Genomic DNA, 25,817 nt, shown 5'->3' with positions numbered 1-25,817 from the left:
GTATTAAACCTCACTGTAGTGTTGAATGAATCACATCAGTCTTAATCCACCTGCCACTTCTGCCTAATGGCAGGTACAGCTCGGATGAAGACTCCAGGATGCAGGAATGTTACCCTCATCTCGCACTCTGACAGAGGGACCACTCAGACAGTCAGCTAGGGAAGGGTGGGCTCCAGAAAGAAGTTTCTTAGGCAAAACAGCCCACCAGGGATAGGCCCAGATTCGTAAGGGATGTTACAACAACTTTAATTCTTGCCGGGAAGGAATGAGGCTTTTTTACGATTCAACAATCACTTTAATATTGTACAAATTTATTATTACAAAGTAAGAAAAAAAGAACGATTAAATGTGCATGGTTGCACGACTGTTACACTGCAGTGACTCAGGCTGACTGTAGCAATTATATTCAGTTACAATAGAAAAAACAACTTCTTCCAATGTCTACAGTTCTGCGAAAACATAACCAAATGTAAAAAAAAACAATCATATTTTCAGTGTTTCGAATTTTAAAAAAAGAACACAATGCACCTATATACCATTAATCCTAATAGACATATTGTTGTGAATCTTCTCTACGATTCAAGGTTAAGATGCACAGTACTGAATCAACGAAATGTTCCCTTTCAAGGGGGGAGTCTGATATTTGGGGTACAACGTTGGTTATGTTGCTAAAAACTCAAAACATGGTTTCCTGTTGCATGCTTAAGAGGAATGCCAATGCCTCGTCCACTGACCCTGTTCCACCTGGTCTGCTGTTTCTTCATCTTCCAACACGCCTAGCTCAGTATTTCTTGGCCAGACCTTAAATATCAACTTTTTTTACTTGGGAAACAAAAGTTCTTTCTTTTTTATTTTTATTTCTACCATTGGACATTTTGATTTCAGAATGATCACAAACTCATTGCGAAAATAAGTTTTTCCAGTTAAAAAAACAAAACTTGTCGGTGCTTCGGAGAGCGCCAGCTTCGTTCTTCAGATGGCGCAGAGGTTGACGTGGCCACTAGAGTTCTCTTGCTCCGTACTGAAGTCAAAGAATCCTCAAACAAAAAATGGTGCCAGTCCAGGCTCAGAATTTTCAATCTAGGTACAAAATTGGGATTTTTTTATTTCTTCAGTTTTGAAAAAAAGTTTTTTTTTCTTTAATCAAGTATGCACTTTGCTTTCAGAAATAGCCAGAGTGGAGATGGACGTAGGAGCCCACCTGGCCTTTCAAAGCTTCCAGTAAGTCCTAGATGTTGGGGCCACCTTGTCTTAGACGTAGTCCTTACCACCAGAAGGCGGTGCATTGGGGAAGCTCCTCGTGGGCGGGTAGGAGGTCTCTTTCCTTGGGCAGGAGCAGCAGAGCAGACCGCCTCCTATCAGAGCAAGGACTGCGGAGGCCCAGCCAATGAAGAGCGCGTAGCCAAATTCAAACCTAGAGGCGCGAAGAGAAAACAGAGAGTCAGTAGGTGCGACTACACAACACGGAGAGGCAAGGTATCTGGAAAACCATTTCAATGCACTTTTTATAGAGAAGTCACATGTAATTATGCACAGCTCTTTACAATGGTGGGTTGAATATACGTATTTTCTCACTGTTTGTTAGGGCTGTGATCACTTATCTTTGGTGGTGGGTCCATGGTCTCTGTTCATTGGTCATGTTAATGAACAACTGGATGCAGAAAATTCCAACTAAAAACCGATAGTTTATCATTCATCCATGGTACTTACTTTTTATGAAAAAATAAACAATTGTGGGACTAATTGTAAGTACTTGTGAGTCCAACCCACACAGTGGAAGACGAACCACTGATGTACTAGGTGGTAAAAGTGATTAGATCAAAGTTTTAATATAGACCTACACTTATGTCGACTCCACAATATTGATGTGTCCACCCTGTACCCTCCTGCAGGAACCATCACCGTACAGGGATCCATTTGATCGTGAGCGCTCCTTGCTGCTGTGTGGAACCCTCACTGCACTAGTGATCTAGGACCCTGTTTCATCATGTGTGCTCCCTGCTGTGGTGTGGAACCCTCACTGCACTAGTGATCTAGGACCCTGTTTCATCATGCGTGCTCCCTGCTGTGGTGTGGAACCGTCATTGCACTAATGATCTAGGACCCTGTTTCATCCTGTGCGCTCCCTGCTGTGGTGTGGAACCATCACTGCACTAATGATCTAGGACCCTGTTTCATCATGTGTGCTCCCTGCTGTGGTGTGGAACCGTCATTGCACTAGTGATCTAGGACCCTGTTTCATCCTGTGCGCTCCCTGCTGCGGCATGGAACCATCACTGCACTAATGATCTAGGACCATGTTTCATCATGTGTGCTCCCTGCTGCGGTGTAGAACTCTCAATGCACTAGTGATCTTGGACTCTGTTTCATCATGTGTGCTCCCTGCTGCGGTGTGGAACCCTCACTGCACTAGTTATCTTGGACCCTGTTTCATCATGTGTGCTCCCTGCTGTGGTGTGGAACTGTCACTGAACTAGTGATCTAGGACCTGGTTTCATCCTGTGCGCTCCCTGCTGCGGTGTGGAACCATCACTGCACTAGTGATCTTGGACCCTGTTTCATCCTGTGTGCTCCCTGCTGTGACGTGGAATCCTCACTGCACTAGTGATCTTGGACACTGTTTCATCATTTGTGCTCCCTACTGTGGCGTGGAATCCTCACTGCACTAGTGATCTTGGATCCCGTCCCATCATGTGTGCTCCCTGCTGTGGTGTGGAACCGTCACTGCACTAGTGGTCTTGGACCCTGTTTCATCATGCGTGCTCCCTGCTGTGGTGTGGAACCGTCACTGCACTAATGATCTAGGACCCTGTTTCATCCTGTGCGCTCCCTGCTGCGGTGTGGAACCATCACTGCACTAATGATCTAGTACCCTGTTTCATCCTGTGCGCTCCCTGCTGTGGTGTGGAACCGTCACTGCACTAATGATCTAGGACCCTGTTTCATCCTGTGCGCTCCCTGCTGTGGTGTGGAACCGTCACTGCACTAATGATCTAGGACCCTGTTTCATCCTGTGCGCTCCCTGCTGCGGTGTGGAACCATCACTGCACTAATGATCTAGGACCCTGTTTCATCATGTGTGCTCCCTGCTGTGGTGTGGAACCCTCACTTCACTAGTGATCTAGGACCCTGTTTCATCATGTGTGCTCCCTGCTCCGTTGTGGAACTCTCACTGCACTAGTGATCTTGGACCATGTTTCATCATGTGTGCTCCCTGCTGTGGTGTGGAACCGTCATTGCACTAGTGATCTAGGACCCTGTTTCATCCTGTGCGCTCCCTGCTGCGGTGTGGAACCCTCACTGCACTAATGATCTAGGACCCTGTTTCATCCTGTGTGCTCCCTGCTGTGGTGTGGAACTTTCACAGAACTAGTGATCCATGACCCGGTTTCATCCTGTGCGCTCCCTAATGCGGTGTGGAACCGTCACTTCACTAGTGATCTTGGACCCTGTTTCATCATGTGTGCTCCCTGCTGTGGTGTGGAACCGTCACTTCACTAGTGATCTAGGACCATGTTTCATCGTTTGCGCTCCCTACTGCTGCGGCATGAAACTGTCACTACACTAGTGATCTATGACCCTGTTTCATCATGCGCGCTCCCTTCTGCGGCACAGAACCGTCACTGCACTAGTGATCTAGGATGATGTTTCATTGTTTGCACTCCCTACTGCTGCGGCATGAAACTGTCACTGCACTAGTGATCTATGACCCTGTTTCATCATGCGCACTCCCTTCTGCGGCACTGAACCATCACTGCACTAGTGATCTAGGATGATGTTTCATTGTTTGCACTCCCTACTGCTGCAGCATGAAACTGTCACTGCACTAGTGATCTACGACCCTGTTTCATCATGCGTGCTCCCTACTGCGGCACTGAACCATCACTGCACTAGTGATCTAGGAAGATGTTTCATCGTTTGCACTCCCTACTGCTGCGGCATGAAACCGCAACTGCACTAGTGATCTAGGACCCTGTTTCATCATGTGCAATCCCTGCTGTTGTGTGGAACCCTCACTGCACTAGTGATCTAGGACCCTGTTTCATCATGTGCACTCCCTGCTGTGGCGTGGAACTGTGTCAGTACTAGAGATGTTGGACCATATTTCATTGTGCCCACCTGCTGCTGCAAGAATCACTTCTGTGCTGATGTGCAAGGAATTTATGACTATTGTGTTTCCTCCAGTGGTGCACAAACAGTTACTGTGTTCCTAGGCTAAGACCCTTCTCTCACTATGGCTTGTGAGGTCTGGTAGGCTCGACTTAAAATCCGTTTTTCTTGTAAATTCCCCAACAAAACATTTTTTTTCTAATAAATTTCTATCACAGTTGACAAACTTTCCAACTTCAAGTAGTTCTGGAGCAGTCAACTTTATAAATTCCAGGGTAGCATTTTAATTCCACACACCTGATGAACTTTCTTTATTTGGGAAGGGCACCTCTGGTACCACTGACCCCTACTTTTCGTGGTCAATTTTATTTTTACATTCTGTTGCACCTTTATTTTACTTACATATTTAGCATCTTTTTTTCAGACTTTAATTGGATATGTTACCCATTTTTACAAGATGCAGAACACAACTGCGTTGCTGCCGGGCCACCATAACTCCCAATTTATTTTAATCTACAGGGGAGATTTTGTCTCACACTCCGCAATCTGTACCCCGAGTTCCACTGCAATGCATCTTGTGAACACGGCTCAGATGGTGAAGTCTTGAAATCTCTGTTTTATATACACCTGTATCTCTGGGGACAGAGTAAAATCACCAAATTGTATTATCACTGGGGCAAACAGCGGCCCGACCTTTGGGGCTGCGGGGACACACACCCTCCACCACCTTTTGCCCCTCAAGAAGAGTGTCTGTCAGGCTGAGCAAGGAAGCTAGACTTGCACTATTTCCGCAGGCTCCCGGCTGCCTGAGCTGAACTTTGCTGGGCTGAAAAGGTCACATCCCTGTGGGCGTGACCTCTTCAGCCTAGCAAAGGTGCTTGAGGCCCTCTCCCTCATGACGAGGGGGAACATCACCAATTGCTTCAGACCTGGGTGCTTCAGTTTTAAGCCCTGAAGCGTCCAGGGCCGAGTGTCAATCAGTGACACTTCGTCACAGAGTGGGGTGTGGTCAGCAGCCTCACTGACCCCCATCCCACTCTGTAAGGAGTTGGGACTGCTGCCTTCCGTCATTGGCTGGCCTTAGGTTAGCCAGTCAGGGAAGGCAGCAGTCCCAACCCTCCTGGGACCACCAAGGCGAGGGTGGGAGAGAGAGAGAGAGAGAGAGAGAGATTTTGTAGTAGCAAATACAAAGGACCCAAGTATTGAGGGATATGTATACATAGTTAACTACACGTTTACTATTCTCAGGCCCAATGGAATTATGCGATTGCATGGCCCAGCGATTTTCACAAAATTATAAATTTGCCGCATTTTCCACATAATTCAATATCCCCTGCATAATCTGCAGATTTTAACAAAAATAAATGTTGTATCCAGCTCCAACGGTTCAAAGGTTACTAAAAATGCAGCAACATGTGGTGTTGCGCAGTGTAAGGACCTTTACCAAAGCTAGACTGGTCACCTTTTGTTGCTTATTGCTTCATCTGGATGTTAAACTGCTACTAATGAGGTGCATCCAATACCCAAGCAGTGTTACCAAGTTTAAAAATGACGAACTAATGAAGTAAACTATTAAAATAATGTGCCGCATTATGCTGCATACGTTGTCTTTTCTTGCTTCTTAATTTTATCAACACTGCCGCATAATTTGGCCTTCTCCTGGCGCATAATTCCAGTGGCCCTGATAATACTTAACTCCACACATGTACCTTCACAATATATCTATTCGTCAAGCGGTGTAGAGTTAAAAATAATACATCTTTATACACCTATGTACACTTACCCCCTCAATGTCTTTGGTCCTCGATATTTGGGCTATGATGTTGTGGCCATCTGATGTCCCCTGCTCTATATTCCGGACTACAACCATTTTTTAAACTCATTGACCGCAATTGATGCCAACATTTCTTCTGTTGGCCATTCCATGACTTCACACAAACTTCACCTGCTCTGAGAGCACATCAGCCACCCTGGGTACTCACTTGCTGTTCGTGGGGGTCAGGACGTTGTAGAACTCCTGGGCAATGAGGCTTCCGTACCAGGCGGTGCCAATCAAGACGGCCAGACCTAAAATAGGACAATGTAGGACATTCTGTATCAGACACCACAGGTTTGGATTTCACCTATTACTGGAGCCATTAGACACAGGCCTGCGGTGCCCCCAACCCGCCCCACAGGCTTCCATCATCCTCTGTACTTGCTGTGAATCTATAGGGCAGTGACTACCATCCCACTAACATACCTGGCCAATAAATCACCCGATCACTCAAAGACTTGATATTGGCAAACTGGAAATTGAAAGGTGTAACGTTCAAAAGAAGATAGGCCTTGGAGAACTATGTGCATCTCAGCCCATAATAGAGTCAGAGTCGCTTTCCTGCTTCTGAAAGAAGCTTAAAACCCCAGCCTTCAAGGCACAGCCCATCCAACACTGATACGAAACTCTACGCTGCTGTTCAGAGGTGTAGGCAGTGTGTCAGGGGCCTAGGGAAAAGATGAACATGTAGGCCCGGCTGCTGTTTGAATTGTAAAATACAGCATTAATCAGGGGCAAGTGGATCCTTCAGGCCTCTGAGCCCTGGTGCCACTGCACCTGACACACCAATGGAAGCTATGCCTCAGCGACTTTTTTCACGCTCCTTTCCTTCATTGCAAATAAGATCCTGACTTGGCCCCCGCACTGTGTCCAGGACTGTGCTCTTCTGAGTTACCTATACCAGTACCAAACTCCCATGTCCCCCACCATCGGCGTTCTTGACTCATTAATATTTAAAACCGTAGTCCCCCATGGGGTAAAGCACCTATTGGTTGAGACCTCCACTTCTGCCCTTGTGGTAGAGTAATGCACAGGTACACCCACCCTTCTGTTGGAACACTGGTAGAACTGTCAGCGGATAAATGTCCTGTCCTAAACCTCATTTACAGAAATGCTGCTTCATTGGGTGTAGATTTTCTATTATAATATTATTATTTTTTTAAACTATATTTTTTTTAGCAGATGTATGAACATTGGAATGTTGAGTGCTCCATTGAAGACAATGGAGGGCTCCGGGCTTCTAATGACTGTTAAAAGCCCGGAGCATCAACAATCCAATGTTTGCTGTTGCTGTGTACAAAGGCCTCATGGAGCCCGAGGGGATTTCACCCCCCTTGGGATACGTGAAGCCTTTGTTTTATTTATTAGAACATTCTGCCCTCTAGTGCTGGAATGTCCTAATAGCCCGCTGTAGCTGGTCTATATCAGGGATTAAAGGCCCACTCCCTAGTTAAAGGCGCTCACCTTCAGCTTGGGCCTTTAATGCTGGAGCGGGCCTTTAATGGCCTTCATAGCCCGCTACAGCGGGTGATAAGGCTATAACATTTAGACCACAAAGCTCTAATTGTGCCTCACTTACCGGCGATGAGGAAGAGCGCCCCGCCCGTGATGGCCACCTTCGCCTTCTTCTCCTTGTCGTCCTCGAAGGCTTTGAGGCACTTCATGCCCATGGCGGCGACGAATATCGCAATGAGCCCCACAATGATACCAGAAATCATCAGAGCGCGGGTGGCCTGCAAGGTGCCTGGAAGAAGAGACATGGTGTCACCAACACTGAAGAGGGACATAATCAAAAGAGGCTGTGCGAGGGAGGTGGCCAGTGGCGTAATACAGAATGACGGGGGCCCACTGCAGAATCTGTGGGGATCCTTGACACTCCAACATCTCACAGATTATCAGAGGCCTTGGCTTGAATTGAGAGAGAGCAGGGGGCCTGGAGTCCAGAGCTCGCTGCACAGCAAGGTCCAGCATTACACCCCTGAGGGAGGCTACTGTGGGTACAGGCATGGAGGGAAGCTGGACCAGAAACCTAAAGTAAATGATGCATGTGGAGGGCTGTCTGGGGAAAGGCCACTTCTGAACTCGTGGACAGTTGGGTGAGTGGATGTTTGAATGAACAGTTGGAGGATTGAAATAACTAATGGATGGATGGCTGAATGAATGAATGAACAGATGGAAAACTAATTACTAATCAAATGCATGAACGGATGAAGGAAGAATAGATAGATAAATTAAAACTAATGAATGAATAAATGTACTAGTACAGCTCAGCTCTGAAAACTAAATAAACTCAAGTTTTCTTCTCCTTGACTCAAGAAACTGCTTTAGTAGCAGTCAATTGGGCATTGGGTGTATATGTTTTTTCTGGAACAAAAAGGATTTTCTTTAATAACTTTTGATACTCTTGACTAACGGGGTTTCCTCACTCAGTGCTTGTGGCAAAGTCCACTAACCAAGAAGTTTAAGGGAGACTGCTTCTAAGCGCTTATGCTAATTCTATCTCATAGCTGCCAAGTTTTCGGATTGCGTATGTGTGACATTTCCATGTTTCCAGTGTGCTTATGTGCAACATTTTTTGCCATATGTGTGACATTGTGAGTGACGCTTTCTTGCAAGTAGAACGTAGTACATATGCAGAGTTGCAAACAATAAACTTTCAAGCAGTGCTGAGGGATTTTGGAGCTGGGAGGAGAAAGCAACTGCCAGCAGCGTTCAAAATCAACTGTGTCACATCTGCAGAGGGTAAATATTACTTACAAATTATTTTCCAATGATTATTTGTGTATTTTTTGAAAGTTTACTAATGCACTTTCTTGCAGTCATTCACATTATGCAACATTTAGCACCTGATCGGACTTAAAACTGAAAACAAGACCTTCCAAGCAATTGTAAAAGAGGCTTACACGAATAGAAAATCCTATTTTTTCCCTCTGAGTCCCATTACATTTTTCAATTTCATGGAATTTAAGTCACATTTAAGTCAGCACTGAGTCCCCTCAGGTCATACCCTAAGTAGACTTAAAAACAAAGTGTATCCCGTCACTCCTGATGTGACCATCACTGACCAGCACAGTCACACCACAAAAAGTCAAGAGAATTGAAGTTGTGTCTAACTAAACTTGCCAAGGGGTCACAATCGCACAACAATGTTTCTGACCCTACAGTTTAGCTCAGGAAGTGTTAATACACATGATGCCTTGGCACTTTGTAGGCTTAGAAGCAGATAAAATAACTGTCCTGGAGATGCATTGAAGTGAACCAGAGCAGCTGGCATAGCAAAGGGGTACAGAGATGAACTTTCTTCAGGTCCATCTAGAGAGTGTGCTGTGTGGAGCTGAGGCAGTAGGGAGGAAGCAAAGTGTGAGGTGTGTAACAAGACAAGACGGGCAGGACAAGCCTCGCTTGTCGTATAATGTATTTTAACATTACATGTCAGCCTTATTGTTGGAAAATCTGAAGTTCACCACCCCCCAATCTTACTGACCAAGCTACGCCCCGCCTCTGGTTGGGCGCAACTGCCCCCAATAATTTGTCTACTGTTCGCCGAGTAATAAGTGCTGCTGTTCCCAATTTGTGTCACCCCATTTCCGACCCTGGGGAGGATGGATTCTAACTTTTTACCTGCTACTTAACACTGTCTCCACTGAACGAAAGTTTAACTCCTGCGCCCGTCTCTCAGGCACTCTGGGCAGGACAGGGCAGAGCTAATGTCTTTTCAAAAAACACCACTATGATACAAACGACATACCCCCGAAAGCATGTTTATTCAATGGGTCCTAAAGAATACAGTTCAAAAGAAAAACAGTTGTCTCCTGCTAAAACTGAGTTAAGAGTCTCATCCGCCAAGCTGCTACAAGAGTTTGTGAGTAAGCGGCAGGTCAGCGTAGACGCATATGTTGGAGTCAACAGAGTGGAGTCTCCACCACCTGTACCACGCGTGTCCATCACTAACAAGTCATTGGATTGACGGCATGTTAGACGGGGCTGCAGCGAACATTCTGTCCTGAGCTGTAGCGCCTACTCTCAAGTCAAAGGGAAGATTATCCGGGAATCCTTCAGAAGCCATCTGATGACGCCTTCACCTGATGAGGCAAAGCCATCCCAAGCCCTCCTGATGTATGTGTATAGGCTTAAATACTTAAATGAGACAACTCCACAGTCATCACAAAAACTACTCAAGGATGGCGTAGTGATGAATTCTATTGAAATGTGTGTTGATAATTTACTACTCAAGGAATACGCACAACTTCAGGATGAGTGTAGATTATTCACGGATGATTCCAGGACAGCTTCAGGATGAGCTGTATTTACTTCAGGGAGATTTTAGGACATTAGTACGTGCGTGGATTACTCTATGGTGACTCCGTGGAAACTTTAGTTTGAGCGTGGATTACTCTATGGTGATTCCGTAGAAACGTTAGTACGAGCGTGGATTACTCTATGGTGACTCCGTGGAAACTTTAGTTTGAGCGTGGATTACTCTATGGTGATTCCGTAGAAACTTTAGTACAAGTGTAGATTACTCAATGGTAATTCTGTGGAAACTTTAGTATGAGAATCGAATACTCTATGGTGATTCCATGGAAACTTTAATATGTGAGTGGATTACTCTATGGTGATTTTGTGGAAACTTTAGTATGAGAGAGGGTTACTCCATGATCTTTTTCTATCAACTTCCAAATTAGTATGGAATACTTTTGAGTCATTTAATGGCATTGAGTGTTCAATCTGAATGATTCCAAGAAAGGGTTTGGATGCATGCAAATTACTCCGAAATGGTTAAATATTAGTTTAGCGTTCGAATATCCCTTGCGCAACCATCTTTCCTTAAGATGGGACACCGCTGCCACTGGAGAAAAGCCCTGCAGGATGTATGCCCCTACCTAGACCTAAACTGGCTATGGGAGCCCTCCTCGAACCTTGAGCAGCTCTTTCGCCAGGAGGGAGAGGAGATAGGGGTCCTTCGTGTCTATTTACCTTTTCTGCCTCAACTCGAATCCCTTTTGGAATACTACAGACACCTCAGCACACCCAACTGAAAGCACCTGTGCCCAACTATCTTCCAGAAAACCCCCCAAACCCCTGCTGAAGCTATGCCCCTGACCACAAGGGGGGTGGGATGCTAGATGAGTTGAAGGACTTGCATGCTGACTGAAACACAAGAATCTGTGAATCTACTGCAGTTAAATAAATCTCAAACGTTCTCGCCTCCAGCTTTCTTCCTCGGGAGGCGAGAGAAAACTCTACAAAATGGCTGCTGCTTCTGTGGGTGTGGTGCCTCTTTTAAATTCAGAGCCACAGATTTCCAAATTATACTAAGAAAACACACCTTCGGGCTAGGGCGTTGCAGGCACATTTGACTATTGAAACCGGTGCGTGTGGAAATCAGGGCGCTTCCTTTCATCAAAGATTGGGGGGGGGCTGAACCTGCGTTTTGTCCCTTTACTCTGCAGCTCGTGGCTTCTTTGTCGACGCCCCTGCTTCGCCACACTAAATTTTAATTACTTTTCACCATGTTTGTAAGTTTCTCCCTCTCGCCAGTGGGTGCTGCGGATCCGTGACGTCATTTAACCGGTTCTGAGCCGCTTCCAGCTCACTGAAGACATTTGCAGGTTTTTGATGAACCACAAAACACCAGATGAAAAACAACACGTCTGGAGCTGCAAAGCTTTTGAAAAAAGGCAGGCACCATCATGTGTGATCCTCGGCATGTCAGTACGGGTCTCGAGTTGGGACAGGCAGGGTTTCTGTGGTTTTAAGACTCAGAGGTGAGGCAGGTCACACCCAAACCCCTCTCCAAGAGGAGAGTCTTTGTGGCTGACACCGAAATCTTCCCCCATTGTGTAAACCAGTGGTTCCCAACCTGTGGTCCGGGGACCCCTGGGGGTCTGGGAAGTCTCTCCAGGTGGTCCGCAACTCCTTAGAAAATTTTATAATATTAACCTATTAGATCCCCAGTTTTCAGTAATGAGTCAGTGTGGGGGACCCTGGATTCCAATAATGATTCAGTGGGGTCCCTGGGTTCCAGTAGTGATAAAGTGGCGATCAACAGAAGAACAGCTTCCAAAAGCCGTCGCTATAACCCTGGTGGGCCTGTTCACAAACTGCATTTTGTGCTACGTAAAAAAGTCCTCAATCAGAAATACTCATGTACTACAAAATACTATTCATGAACCTACGATTGAAGACCCCCCCCGTTCTCCCTTCTTTTCTGTGTCATGATATCCACCATGGTGGTGGATATCTCTGCACATGTATGTATCAGCAATACATGTGGGAGGGTTCTGGGTGGAAATTGGAGGATTCTTACTACTAAATTGGAGGGATTTAAGGTAATTTAAGGAGGGGTTTAAGGAGTGACATGATAATGCAAACACACACACACATACAGAAGGTAGGACCATCTCTATTCACAAATTACACTTCTAAAGTGACTGCAACCCTTAAGGTGTCAAAACAGGGGTGAATGCACCAGACATTGCCACTCACAGGTGCTGCAAATCACGGGCCTAGAAATCAGTGGAGGCGGAGAGATAAAATAACTCCCCATAGGAACTCATTATTTCAAAAGTCACAATTGAAACACACACATAAAAGTTTATAAAAAATAAAAAACAATAAACTCATTTAAATTGTTAAAACACATATTTAGCAACGCTTACTACTATTTAAATAAAAATAACATGGTAAGTAATGGGAAGATGTTTTTTAATTATGGATTTACATGATTTATATTATATAATTATATAATAAAATAATTAATTGTTGGCTACTTAATCTGTTATAATAGTTTATGTGATTTGTTCAAGGATAAAAATGAGTAAAATAAATTTCCATTTAGATTTTATATTATACAATTTTTTATGTTTTTAAGAAAATAAACATTGACAATGTCTTTACACTTTCGAAAGGGAGGTCTCTGCCACGGTGGTGGAGCTCCTCAACTACACGTGCGAAGTTAATAAGTGTATCTTTACATGAATTAATGTTTTGTGGGGGGCTGCGCCTCCTGATTTGGGGGGTGGTGACGTGTAAGTCTACGCCTTGGTTAAATTCTACACTCAGAAATGGTGGATAGCAAAATAGTGCCGAGTTACACCTTGGAGTAGGAATCAATATAAACGTGAACAAATGCGCATGTGTAAAATTATCTTTGGGCGTAGGCCCCAAAGAGGGGAATTTCCACAGAGAGTATAACACAGGCCACCAATGTAATACTCTTCAAAACACAATGCCCTCTCGATGCTTAAATCATTGCAGATGTGTGCAGTTTAGCAGAAACATCCCACTGCTCACAAGGGCAGCCTTAGACTAATTGCTAGGAATGGGCCCTAAGTGAATTAAGCAATTGGAGCCTCCCAATTGTACTTTTTATTTTCTAATAGGATATTTCCCTTGGATTTGGCTTCCCACTTAACTCGGCAACCACTCAGCTCTACATCTAAAGGGAGGTAATAGTACTTGTTCCACTGACCTTGGAAAGATGGCCCTGTCAGTGATGACCCTGTAGGTTACACACAGATGTCTTCAGCAGGCTCCCAACCCACTGAGCTTCGCTGTCTTAACAACTGCAGTTGTTCGAAATATTTCTCATGACAGAGAACTGCTATGTGCTGCTTTTGAGGCCTCCACCTTGAGGTTGAAAGCAGGTCAGAACTTGTCCAAAACGGTTGCCTATGCTTCTGTCTGTAAAGAAAATCGGTCTTTCAGGGGCGAAATCTGTCCCTCCTGTTCCAGGCACTGAAAGAGCTTCTTGAGGCACAGCTGCCAGGTCACCTTAAATCACTGCGCTGAGTGGCATTAATTGAAAGTGGTAGTTTTTAAACATTCACTTAGAAGCATTCCTGCCCAACCTGCATGATGACAACAATGCCACCAGTGGACTTGGAGACACGTCCGTTGTCACGTGCACCTTGTATGTGGCCTATATTCTCTCTATACATACAGCATTCTAGGTTAAGTCAACCGGAAGTGGTTTTGTACAGTGCACACTCTGACCTTATATGTCATGTGTGACAAGAAAGGGCCAGGAGCCCAGCTTCTTATCAAAGCTCTCTGACATTTCCATTGTTCAGTGTACTTATGAGTGACATTCAGCACCCAAATGTGTGACACTATGAGTGACACTAGACTATGCAAGTGTCTATGAGTGACACTAGACTATGCAAGTGTCTATGAGTGACACTCTTGCAAGTGAAACCAAGCAATGAAGTCCATGGAAAGAGCTAAACATCAGAAACTACATCCTTAAAAGTTACACATGGCATCAAGGAATTAGACAGCTGAGGATGCAGAGCTGCCACGTTTTCAAAAGCTTACGTGAGACACACACATTTATGTGTGGCATGGTTAGGTGTGACATTTCTACGTCCTATTTGTCACTCTGAGTAACTTTTTATTGAGAGCTGAGCGAAGAACATAAGTGTGTGTGATGTTTTAATATAAGAAAATACGGGTTTAAAATGTTTAACACTTTCAAAATGATTTTGATTAGTAGGGTGCAACACAATTCCCTTCCTCGCTTTTTGTTATATTGGTATCTCTGCTTCTCTCCTGGTTCAGACATTCTCTGGACTAGTATCTAATAGATAATTCTATTCAAGGCAGTCAACACCTCTCCTCCAAAATCACTATCTCCTGCTGTCATGTGTTCCTTTCCCTATCATTGTCTAAAAATCCCCTCACTTTGTTTGCCCTGTTGTTTGATTTCCACTATCAGTGCAGTGCAATGTGCAGATGTGACGAGGGAGGTGCCAAGTCTTTACACGTTAAACTATTACCTAGAGACCACAACTGGATGATTAAAGAATCAGGGCCTCATTTTCTGATGAAACGGACGCATCAACGCATCTGATTTCTTGCGCCTGCAGCAAATCCCCTAACAACGCCATGGATGTGCTGTATTTGCACGTTTTCACAGATTGCCAGAAATTCTGACGCATCTGTTGGTGCTAAAGTGACACATAAGGCAGGTATAATGTGACGCAGGGCTTTACAAACTGACGCATTGGGCAAGTAGTAGAGCACTGATTGTGCCTCTGCTGCAAGGGCACCGCAAGCAGCTTGCCAATACCACCTGCTAGTTTATGGACGCGCTTCTATGCACAAAAATAATCCCTTCTGCATGACGTAGCACCTTATTACAAGCAGGGCAGTGACCATCAGAATGCAGAATGGAGACAGATGTGTTTAGTTCCCTGATGTTTTGGTACCCCTTGTCCTCTGTAGCTCCAATGTGGTTCTCTCACTTCTCTGCGCTTTCCATCCCCCAGATAGCACTCTGCTAAAGGATGTTGAAACACAGTCATGCCAAAAATGGGCAGTCAAGGGCACTGCCTCCAAGGTGTCCTGATGTCTGCTAAAAGTAGACACTGCTGGGCCCAGTGGCTCACTAAGTATAGTTAGTTATAGTAACCTTTTGGGTTTGCCCAGAAGAAGGTGAAATGGGTGTGACACTGCGATTATAGTAGTGTATGGGGAGTGAAAGTGTCATACGCATGGAGTGCACCGCGCCCCTTCCTTCACTCTGTGAGTGTCCTGCCAGTCAGGGCAGCAGTCAGGCTGTGGACTGCAGACAGTGTGGAGGGGCATTTGTTGCAGCAAGTCCAAGGGGGGGCTGTAATAGGGTTGGAATAGTCACCAGTCCTGCGGCACTGGCCTCTGAATGAACCAGGGGGGATGTTTCAGCATCAGTATGTGGGTTGGAAGAGCTCCCACAGGCAGGACTGGGAACCCAAAGTAGCCCTGGCAATTTACTTGCACCAACCCCTGTAGGGGGCAGTGCAGGGGTGCTGGGGGGTGAGTGAGGAGGAGGCAATGTCTGGCCCCAGGAGGCTGGAAACACACACTTGCTGCTTTTGTTACTAGGGCCCAATATTGCAGGACTGCCGCAAAACCGCCTCCCAGTAACAAAACTGCCCCCGCCCGTTCAAAACCAGCCACCACCCGGCCAGCAGAACGCCTGATGCCCGTTTGGTCAGTCTGGCCTTGCCAAGGGGACAGAAGCCACTCAGGAGGCTGTTAGCACAGTTCATCTCGCTGACGCACTTGACTAGGGTGACAAATGCCCGCATCCCAATCCGGGTGAACTGGGGGTTTGCACAGACTGGAGCAGCTGTACGCCGCTTGGCCCGCAGGCGCTGGAGCTGAATCCATCATTTTCATCTCACTTTGGTAAAGTTTAAAATACAGATTCATTGCGGTCCCTCCAGACCAGACGTCTTCAAACTGAGGGGGGCGGTGGCAGCATAAGGGGGCTCAAGTGATCCTGGGGGCCAAAGGCTCTGGCCAGAAGAAGCATTATGCAGATAACAGTGCTTTGTTTTAAGCAGAAAGGATTTGTTTCATATTTTAAAGAGTACCAGACTTAACTGCAATGTTTAAATAAGTCTAGACATATTTACGCATTGCCAACTTCAGAGAATAATTGTTAGAAATTCTGAGGAGGGCTGATCATTTTTTTTCACCACTTGGGTCGGGCGGAATGAAAAAGTTCGAAAATCACTGCTCCAGACACGACAGCCTTAGCGTCCGAGGCGTGTTGCCTCATCATGTGGGGTGACATTCACAGATCCCACAGAAGTGGACAGGCCACGTTCCTCTCTGGTGCTATTTCTGAGAGAACATTAACCAATAAAGGGCCAGCCCGACCTTCCGGGTGACAATGGCGCTGTCCAAACAGGGTTCAGAAACAAACCTTTTTCCATTATTAGACTGCAGACATCCTTGGCAATGTATCTGTCAGTGCTGAGCGTCTGTCAGCCGAATGAAAGGATTCACATGAGAACACTGTGCACAGAGGCATGATGCTGAACTTAAAGATGCGTGACGCTTGTGGTAATGCAGTAATTGGCTTTATAATGGGTTACTCTAACTCCTGATGTGTGACACTTGGCAGGGCCGTAGTGCTCACATGACTCTCAAATACGCGCCCAATGATAAATCTTCTAATATGTGTAAAGTTGCAGACATTACACATAATGAGCATGGAGATATCACTCAATTTCCCCTTCGTCTTGGTTTGTGCTTGTTCACAAATGGCACTAAACGCCAGACAAGGCCAGGTCAGACTGCTTTGTGTGGCTTCAGTAGGTCTGATTTTGCCTGTACCTCGAAGGGTGTTTGCACTGTGCCTGACTCATAGCGTCCACTTTGCACATAGTGTCAGGGATTTTGCACTAAACAATGCAACGCTGTCCAGTCCACTTTTACTGAACAAAATTATTTTGCATAGAAAAGTTTATGGACGCTATCATTTGCACTCTTTGGGTCGTGCACATATATATTTGAGCTTACAACTGTCTCCTCTCTGCTACATCTCTCTCTACTGTGTCAGAAGTGACTGCGGGAGGTTTGTGTGGGAGCTGAACACACATTAAAATAGTTAAAGTGTATGTATATATATCTCCACTTAAAAAAACAAAGGTAACCAGGACGTTCTAGCTAGGTTCTGAATTGACTCACACAAAAACATAGAAATTCAGCATCTATAGTTAGAGCTATTTCAAGTAACTATTACTCGCCACCTCCCAGGGCTTTAATGAAATAGGATGCGGGGATGTGTGTGCCCCCCACAGCCCCAGGAATCACCACCTCCCCGGGCTCAAATTAAATCTAATTTGGGGGGGGGGGGCATATGGCCCCACATGACCCTAGAGACCCAACCTCTCTTGGTACTTAATGAAGCCCTCCCTCAGCCCGAGGATTGCACCTCCCCGGGGCTAAAATATTACTGTTTTGGACCCCTAGTCCCAGGACCACCACCTCTCTGGGATAAATCCCTCAGAGGGGGGCCACAAGGCCCCCCTCGTGGAGCCAGTTATGGTCCTGGGCACCGCCACCCCCAGGGCTGGCTCCTCCTCCTATGTACCGGTTTGCCCACGCTGTGAGCGGAGGTTTCATCCGTTTCCATGCCACTGGAGATGCAGGCAGGGAAACAGAGGAAACATTGCTCTCACAGAGGAAGAGCTGCTTTAGCAGCTCCTGTGACAGCAATGCTGTCTCCCATAGGAGGTGGAGAGCTGGCTGGGACAACAGGGACCTTCAGGCTTCCTCTGAGGTTCCCAAAATTGTCATTGGGTTGGGTGCCCTGGGGGGGCACCCTGGTCACATGGTCGGGCCCCCTGGGGAAAGGGGTCCCTGGGGCTGAGATCGACATTGGGAGGGCACCTGCGTGGCCCCCCTCCCCCCAACATATAAATATTTTGGCCATGCTCCGGGGAATGGGGTCCCCTGGGCAAAGATCGGCCTGGGGAGGGAAGCCACCCAGCCTCCTTCCCCCAAAAAATAAAATTTAGAAGGCCGGGCCACAGGAGATGTGGTTCCAGGGGCTAAAACAGGCCAGGGCAGGTGTGAGGCCAACCCCCGCTGAACATGGCAGGAGGCCATGTATAACGCAGATTTGGGTGGATATAGGGGCTGGGCGCAGGGTCTGCCTGCAGCCAGGCATTGCAGCCAACCCCACAGTGCACGGCAGGAGGCTGTGTGCGGTGCAAAGTTGAGTGGTTATAGGGGGTTACGTACAGGACCTTCCGGCAGACCAGGCCCTACAGCAAACCGCCGGTGGTGGTGGATTAACGTATAGAAATGAAAATTACTTTACATTTAAAAAAACATAGAAATTCCCTGAAAAAAATCCAAAGGTTACACGGACGTTATAGTTAGGCTCACGTTTTAAGTGTACAAAAGCAGAGAAATTCACCTGTTATAGTTATTTGTCTCAAGTAACGATAACTTTGACCCTCGCCATGCACTGCTGTTTATCCCACAAATTACAGCAGACATGATACCTTTGGTAACATTATTGATTATATCAATGTAATATTTGCAGTAAAATTGTTGGTGAAAAACTGTGCGTGCCCGGGGCGCAAGGCATAGTTAGCTTAGGGCACGAGTTATAGTTACTTGAGTTAACTCGAACAGGCGAATGTCTATGTTTTTGCATGTTTGAAGGGTGAGCCTAACTAAAACGTCTTTATAACCTTTGATTTTTTTTTAAGTGTAATTCTCTGTTTTTTTTTTTTTAATTATACTTCATAACTCTTACTTCCCTGTAACCTTTGAGATATATTTATACATTAACCCCAGCCATGTTGCAGGAAAGGGGCCAGGTCTAGAACAATGCCTGTTTAGATTCGAACAAAAAATGTGGTTAGAGTATAGCTTTCTCCCTCTCTGTCTCTCTTGTTAGAGTACAGCGCACGCCCTCTCTCTCTCTCTTCATATATATATATATATATATATATATATATATATATATATATATATATATGTATTTGTATATTGAGAGAGAGCTGTACTCTGAGACAGATGTTTCTTAGAACCCAAACAGGCCTTGTTCCAGACCTGGCCCCTTTAATCCAGCACGTCGGGGGTTAACAAGGTCCGCGTTATTGTGTTTTAAAGAGGTTCCTGGCAGAGCCCTACAAGCAGCCACATGCCTCTTGGAGGAACAACTCTCCTCTTCAGATGCAGGGCTGATCTTGAGGCATCAAAGGCGCCCTTGTGATGGGAGGCGGCGATTTTCAGGGATCATTAAGGGGGGTCGGCAATATCTGAAGTCTTTGCAATATCTGAGGTCTTTCATCTCTATTAATAGTAAACTGGTCCTGCGGAGAGACCCCTAATTAATATGTAAAGTCTGTTATCTCTTCTTATCAATAGTAAACAGGGCCTGCAGAGAGACCTCTAATTAATATGGCAAGTATTTTACCTATTTTTATTAATAGCAAACAGGCCCTGCAGAGAGACCCCCTAATTAATATGTGAAGTACTTTATCTCTTTTAAATAATAGTAAACAGGCCCCGCAGAGAAACCCCTGAATTACTGGCTCAGTGTTGCCTATTTAAAATACCTGTAGTAATCCCCTTGTGTCATTTAATCATCGTTTTCGTCAGCTTTTTCCCGCATTAACAAAACACAGAAATGCTGAAAATACGCCAATATTATAACTTTTTAATCGATGTATTGACTTTGAGGCTACGTAAATACATTGCATTAAAATATCTAAAATGTTGTGTATTTTTATTGCATATGTGTTTCTCGTTATGCTCCAACACTGGCATATACATGAAGTATAGCGTGTGTGTAAAGTGCTTCTTGTTAGCGGCTTGGAGCTTCAAAGCACTTTTTAACAGTTACTGTTTGTTGTCCAAGCTGGACGGTGCTCGTTTTAATGGCGTCCGAGGGTAAAAGGTTGAATTGTCATCCCAGAGTTAAACCTGCGGCCTGCACCGTGCACACACTTGTCTGCAGCAGGTGATCAACCCTCCTAGCTACATTGCTGGTCTGTAGGCACCCACTGGGTACAAGGCAAAGTTCCATAATGTAATGAAGCAAAACAATATTACCAAGTATTGCCAGGGCCACTAGGTCTCATCTTGTGAATGCTCATGAGGACCTACTGGCTTTCCAAATGCTTTTTGTTGTTGTCCAGCATCAGCAAAAAAAAACAAAAAAAAATCCTTTTACCGATGCTGTGCAGCATCGGTAAAAACAAAAAGTTGCAATGACGTTTATACATCATGATAAAACTTTCCATTCTTTTTAACTGTTCCTCGATGGCGGATTTGTGGGGACCAGCGGAGAGCAATGAAAAGCATGGGAGTGTGAGAAGTGTTTTAAAGATCAAAAGGAGACGGGAAGCAGTAGGGGTGCCGACAATGCAGGTGAACGGGATTTGAGGGGTGGAGAGAGAGAGCAAGAAAACACATGCACTCAAAGTGGGAGCTGAAATGTAAAGAAAAAAATAGTTCGCCGGTTGTAAGCAATGGAAGGATGCAAGACACCCTGTCAAAAGGAAGGTAAAGAGGCCATGCTCCAGGGGCGGGACAAACGAGAAGAGGAAGGAAATTCATTGCATAGGAAGTTAGCAAAAGAGAGTGGCAAGAAAGTCAACCAATGATAAGCAATGGGCTGGTCCAAACGCCAACTTGAGTTTTTGGTACAGTCCACAAGACTTCTTTCAACAACAGACATCTGTCAGCTGTATGTAGGGGAGACTTAAAAACTACAGAACATGCAAAGAGTATTCAGAAACTGTGGCAGCATTGCCAACTCCTCTCCATAGTGTCCAGAAAAGACAAGAAACATCAAAGCAGACCCAGACTTGGGGAACTGAAGATCCTGCCCTTCAAACAACACCCCGGTGCCAGGGACGCAAACATCGCAAAACTAACAAGTTATTTTACATTTGGCCATGTTCTCAGAGGGCACAACATGACATAGCTTAACACCTCAACGAGGCAAAGCACTACACAGGACATAACACAGCTTGCAACATAACACAATTTGGTGCAAAAGTGCATGACCTGAAATCACACGACGCCACATCCTACAGCACAACATGAGAGAATGAAATAAAACGTAAAAACCACAAGCTAACATGACAAAACACTCCGTGATACAATATGATGCAAACTCCATTGAAGACACAACGACGTATAACATAATATGATGTATTGCAACATAACATGACATAGCACAATGTAACATGGCACAACACAACATACAACATGATGCAAATCTCCATAACATGACATAGCACAACATGACACACTACAACACGATACAACACCCACAACTCAAAACAAACCCTGTGGTTTATTGGTAATAATGGTCATATGCCATGTACACATTATGTACAACAAATAATTTGCAGATAGAGTAACACTGTTACTCGTATCGCGACAGTTACTCATGGGAGCTTCACCCACTCACCCCGCCCCCCTCAGCAGAGGACTAGTTTTATGAGACCTAACCAGACTGGCAGACACCTACTGCCCAGCACCCCCCAACACGGGTACCCTAAGGTCTGCCCAAACCTCCCCCTCTTTTCAGGTACTTACTTCCCAAAACTAGTTTCTTGGGCTCTGCCCAGATCCTCCTTTTCAGGTACTTACCGTCCGAAACTAGTAACTAGAGTTAAACCCAGACCCTCCACATTCAGGTACATATAGCCCAACACTAGTATCATGAGTTCTACCCAGATCCCCCCCCCCTTTAGGTACTTACAGCCCAACAATAGTATCATGAGTTCTACCCAGATCCCCCCCCCTTTAGGTACTTACTGCCCAACCCTAGTATCATGAGTTCTACCGAGATCCCCCCCTTTAGGTACTTACTGCCCAACACTACTATCATGAGTTCTACCCAGACCCCCCCCCCTTTAGGTACTTACTGCCCAACACTAGTATCATGAGTTCTACCGAGATCCCCCCCCCCCTTTAGGTACTTACTGCCCAACACTAGTATCATGAGTTCTACCCAGATCCCTCCTTTAGGTACTTACTGCCCAACACTATTATCATGAGTTCTACCCAGATCCCCCCCTTTAGGTACTTACTGCCCAACACTAGTATCATGAGTTCTACCGAGATCCCCCCCCCCCTTTAGGTACTTACTGCCCAACACTAGTATCATGAGTTCTACCCAGATCCCTCCTTTAGGTACTTACTGCCCAACACTAGTATCATGAGTTCTACCCAGATCCCCCCCTTTAGGTACTTACTGCCCAACACTAGAATCATGAGTTCTACCCAGATCCCTCCTTTAGGTACTTACTGCCCAACACTAGTATCATGAGTTCTACCCAGACCCTCCCCTTCAGGCATAACTCCCCAAACCTAGTATCTTGAGTTCTACCAACACCCTCCACCTTTAGGTACGTATTGCCCAATACTAGTATCATAGGCTATGCCAAGATACTCTCCTTCAATTACTTACTGCCCAGCACTAGTATCTTGAGTTCTACCCATATCCTCTCCTTCAGGTACTTACTCTGCAACACTAGTATCACGAGTTCCACCCAGATCCTCCTCTTCAGTTACTTATTGCCCAACACTAATATTATGGATTCTACCCAGAACCCCGCTTCAGGTACTTACTGCCTAAGACTAGTATCATGAGTTTTACTCATACCGCCCTCCCCCTAACAGGTTCTTACTGCTCAACACTAGTATAAAGAGTTCTACCCAGACCACCCCCTTCAGGTACTCACTGCCCAGCACTAGTATCATGAGTTCTACCCAGACCGTCCCCCTTCAGGTACTGACTGCCCAAACCTAGTATCTTGAGTTCTACCAACACCCTCCACCTTTAGGTACTTACTGCCCAGCACTAGTATCATGAGTTATACACAGACCCTGCACCCGGTGGTATGTACTGTGGCTCACTAGTTTCCACTAACTAGCCTACCCTGCCTCCCTTTTAGATATTTACTTCCCAGCACCAACGGGAAGTTTAAGCTCTACCCAGACAACTCCATTCCCACAAGTACTTACTTCCCAGCACTAGAATCAAGAGTTCTAACCGTAACCCCTCAGAAGTATTTACTGCCCAATACTAGTATCATGAGTTCTACGCAGACAGCCCCCTTCAGGTACTTACTGCCCAGCACTAGTATCATGAGTTCTACCTAGGCCGCCCCTCAGGTACTCACTGCCCAACACTAGTATCAAGAGTTCTGCCCATACGTCCCTCACAGGTACTTACTGCCCAGCACTAGTATCATGGGTTCTACCCAGACCACCCCCTTCAGTTACTTACCGCCCAACACTGGTATCATGTGTTATAGCCAGACCACTCCCTTCAGGTACTTAGAGCCAAACACTAGTATCAACAATGCTACTGATACCCGCCCCCCCCCCCCCCCGGTACTTACTGCCCAGCACCAGCAGGGAGTCGAAGCTCTTGCACTGCATCTGCCCCGTGCTCTGCATGACGCAGGACATCCAGAGCCCCTCGTATATCGCCTGGGCTGTCACGATAGTGTCTCCCGCGTACGACGACATCTTCCATTGCGGCAGAGCCGTGCTGGCGATGAAACCCACCCAGCCCAGGAAGGCCAGGGTGAACCCCAACATCTGCAGCCCGGCGCTGGCCATGTCTGGGTAGGGGTCAGCAGAGGTCAGAGGGCTCAGGTAAGGGAGCGGGGGTCAGCAGAGGTCCCAGGTAAGGGAGCGGGGGTCAGGAGAGGTCTCAGGTAAGGGAGCGGGGGTCAGCAGAGGTCTCAGGTAAGGGAGCGGGAGGTCAGGAGAGCACAGCGGGACTCAGGTGTGTGTGTGTGTGGGGGGGGGGGGGGCTGGTGGGAGGGTGAGTATTCAGTGACCCTCTCTCCAGTACTCAGGGGGTCCCTCTTCCGGGATGGACCAAGGTGGGGCTTCGCTCTAAGACCTGCCTCCTGCCCAGCCCTGGCGAGTTGCACCCCCTTTTCCTCTCTCTCTGGGTTAAAATCCAGTTATTCCTTTAGGGGGTTACTGAGTTATGGAGGTATAGTGCCCCCTTCTTGGTTGGGGGGGGGGAGGGGTAATGTCCTCGTTTTTTCTGTGGCGTGCAATGCCAGGTTCTTCTTAGGGTGTGTAAGGCTCTCTTCTCCTTTCGGGGTGCAATGCCCAGTTCTTCTTTGAGTGTGTAAGGCTCTCTTCTCCTTAAGTGGTGCAATGCCCAGTTCTTCTTTGAGTGTGTAAGGCTCTCTTCTCCTTTAGAGGTGCAATGCCCAGTTCATCTTTGAGTGTGTAAGTCTCTCTTCTCCTTTGGGGGTGCAATGCCCAGTTCTTCTTTGGGTGTGTAAGTCTCTCTCCTCCTTTCGGGGTGCAATGCCCAGTTCTTCTTTGAGTGTGTAAGTCTCTCTCCTCCTTTCGGGGTGCAATGCCCAGTTCTTCTTTGAGTGTGTACGTCTCTCTTCTCCTTTCGGGGTGCAATGCCCAGTTCTTCTTTAAGTGTGTAAGGCTGTCTCCTCCTTTCGGGGTGCGAAGCCCAGTTCTTCTTTGAGTGTGTACGTCTCTTTTCTCCTTTCGGTGTGCGAAGCCCAGTTCTTTGAGCGTGTAAGGCTCTCTTCTCCTCTGGGGTGCCCTGCTCTCTCCCACCCTCGGACGTGCTATGAGCAGAACCTGCTCCGAGCGCCTATTTAAACCTCGAGCGCAGAGCGCCCCCTGGCGGCCACAGTGCTCATGACCCCAGCAGCGCCCAAGAGTAGGCTCGCAGCATCTATTATAAGACTATCCCACCCCCATGGACTTCTTTTAAATTGAAAACAACGAAACACGTCACAGCAGAGAGATCTGCATCTCTGCATGACGAGGAGACGTTTTTACTGAGGAGAAAAGGTTTCCGGGCTGTGCAGAACTGAGAGAGAATTGAATTTGTGGGGATCCGCACTTTTCAAAAACACAAACTGAACACATTTTACAAGACTGTTTACAATACACCCCTCCCCCCTCACCGAACATCCTTATTTCGAAACAGGCAGAGTGAAATGGTGGGACCCCCAGCTTTTCCCAGGGAGAAGGGGGGCAAATGGGGGCGACAGGTGTATATGGGGAGTAAGCGGGGGCATAAAAAAACCTAACTGCAGAAAATACTAAAAACTGCAAGAATTTGCAAAAGCGAGACCGATTAGCGGAAACTTGTTCACAATAATTTAATGTAGGTTGGTGCTAATGTCTTCTTATAAAATACGATGTGTTCATTTCGGGGATCATGCAGATTGAGGGGTGGTTTTGTTTATTTTGACGTAAGATGTTGGCTCTCGTTTCCGAACTGCTACATTTCACCGCCTTCACAGTTCGAACTTATAAGACCTGTTATTCCACGGGTTTGGCTGTGATGAGGGCTTTATAACAGAAACCACTCCTCTGAGTCCACGCAATGCTTCTGGGAAGCGTCTGGTGTTTACCGTGGGCGCCGGGCGGGGGGAGGGGATGGGGTGGGGGCTGGGCGGGGGTCACAGGTAACCACCACCTCCAATCTTTGTACAAACCGCGGCTCTCTGGGCACGAGAAGACACAAAAACAGTGAGTGACTCATGTCTCCAGTGGGACACAACGCTTAACTTATAGTCAGAAAGAGCGCGCTTTCAACCACGCCTCTAGGCGCTTAAAAAGAAACCTCTCA

The 25,817-nt window shown here is 46.3% G+C and overlaps 1 protein-coding gene across 1 annotated transcript; it reads right to left on the bottom strand.

Annotated features, from left to right (window-relative positions):
* Positions 1-272: 272 nt before the first annotated feature.
* CLDN1 (claudin 1) lies at positions 273-23,934 on the bottom strand. Its single transcript, XM_069212789.1, has 4 exons — positions 23,587-23,934; positions 7,506-7,670; positions 6,093-6,177; positions 273-1,414 (listed from the first exon to the last, which is right to left on the bottom strand). Exons 1-4 carry the CDS (start codon positions 23,807-23,809, stop codon positions 1,252-1,254), a joined length of 636 nt encoding a protein of 211 aa, XP_069068890.1. The 5' UTR covers positions 23,810-23,934; the 3' UTR covers positions 273-1,251.
* Positions 23,935-25,817: the final 1,883 nt, after the last annotated feature.

This window comes from Pleurodeles waltl, chromosome 11 (assembly GCF_031143425.1).
Source record: "Pleurodeles waltl isolate 20211129_DDA chromosome 11, aPleWal1.hap1.20221129, whole genome shotgun sequence".
Lineage (NCBI taxonomy): Eukaryota > Metazoa > Chordata > Amphibia > Caudata > Salamandridae > Pleurodeles > Pleurodeles waltl.
This window is presented reverse-complemented; position numbering and strand designations above follow the sequence as displayed.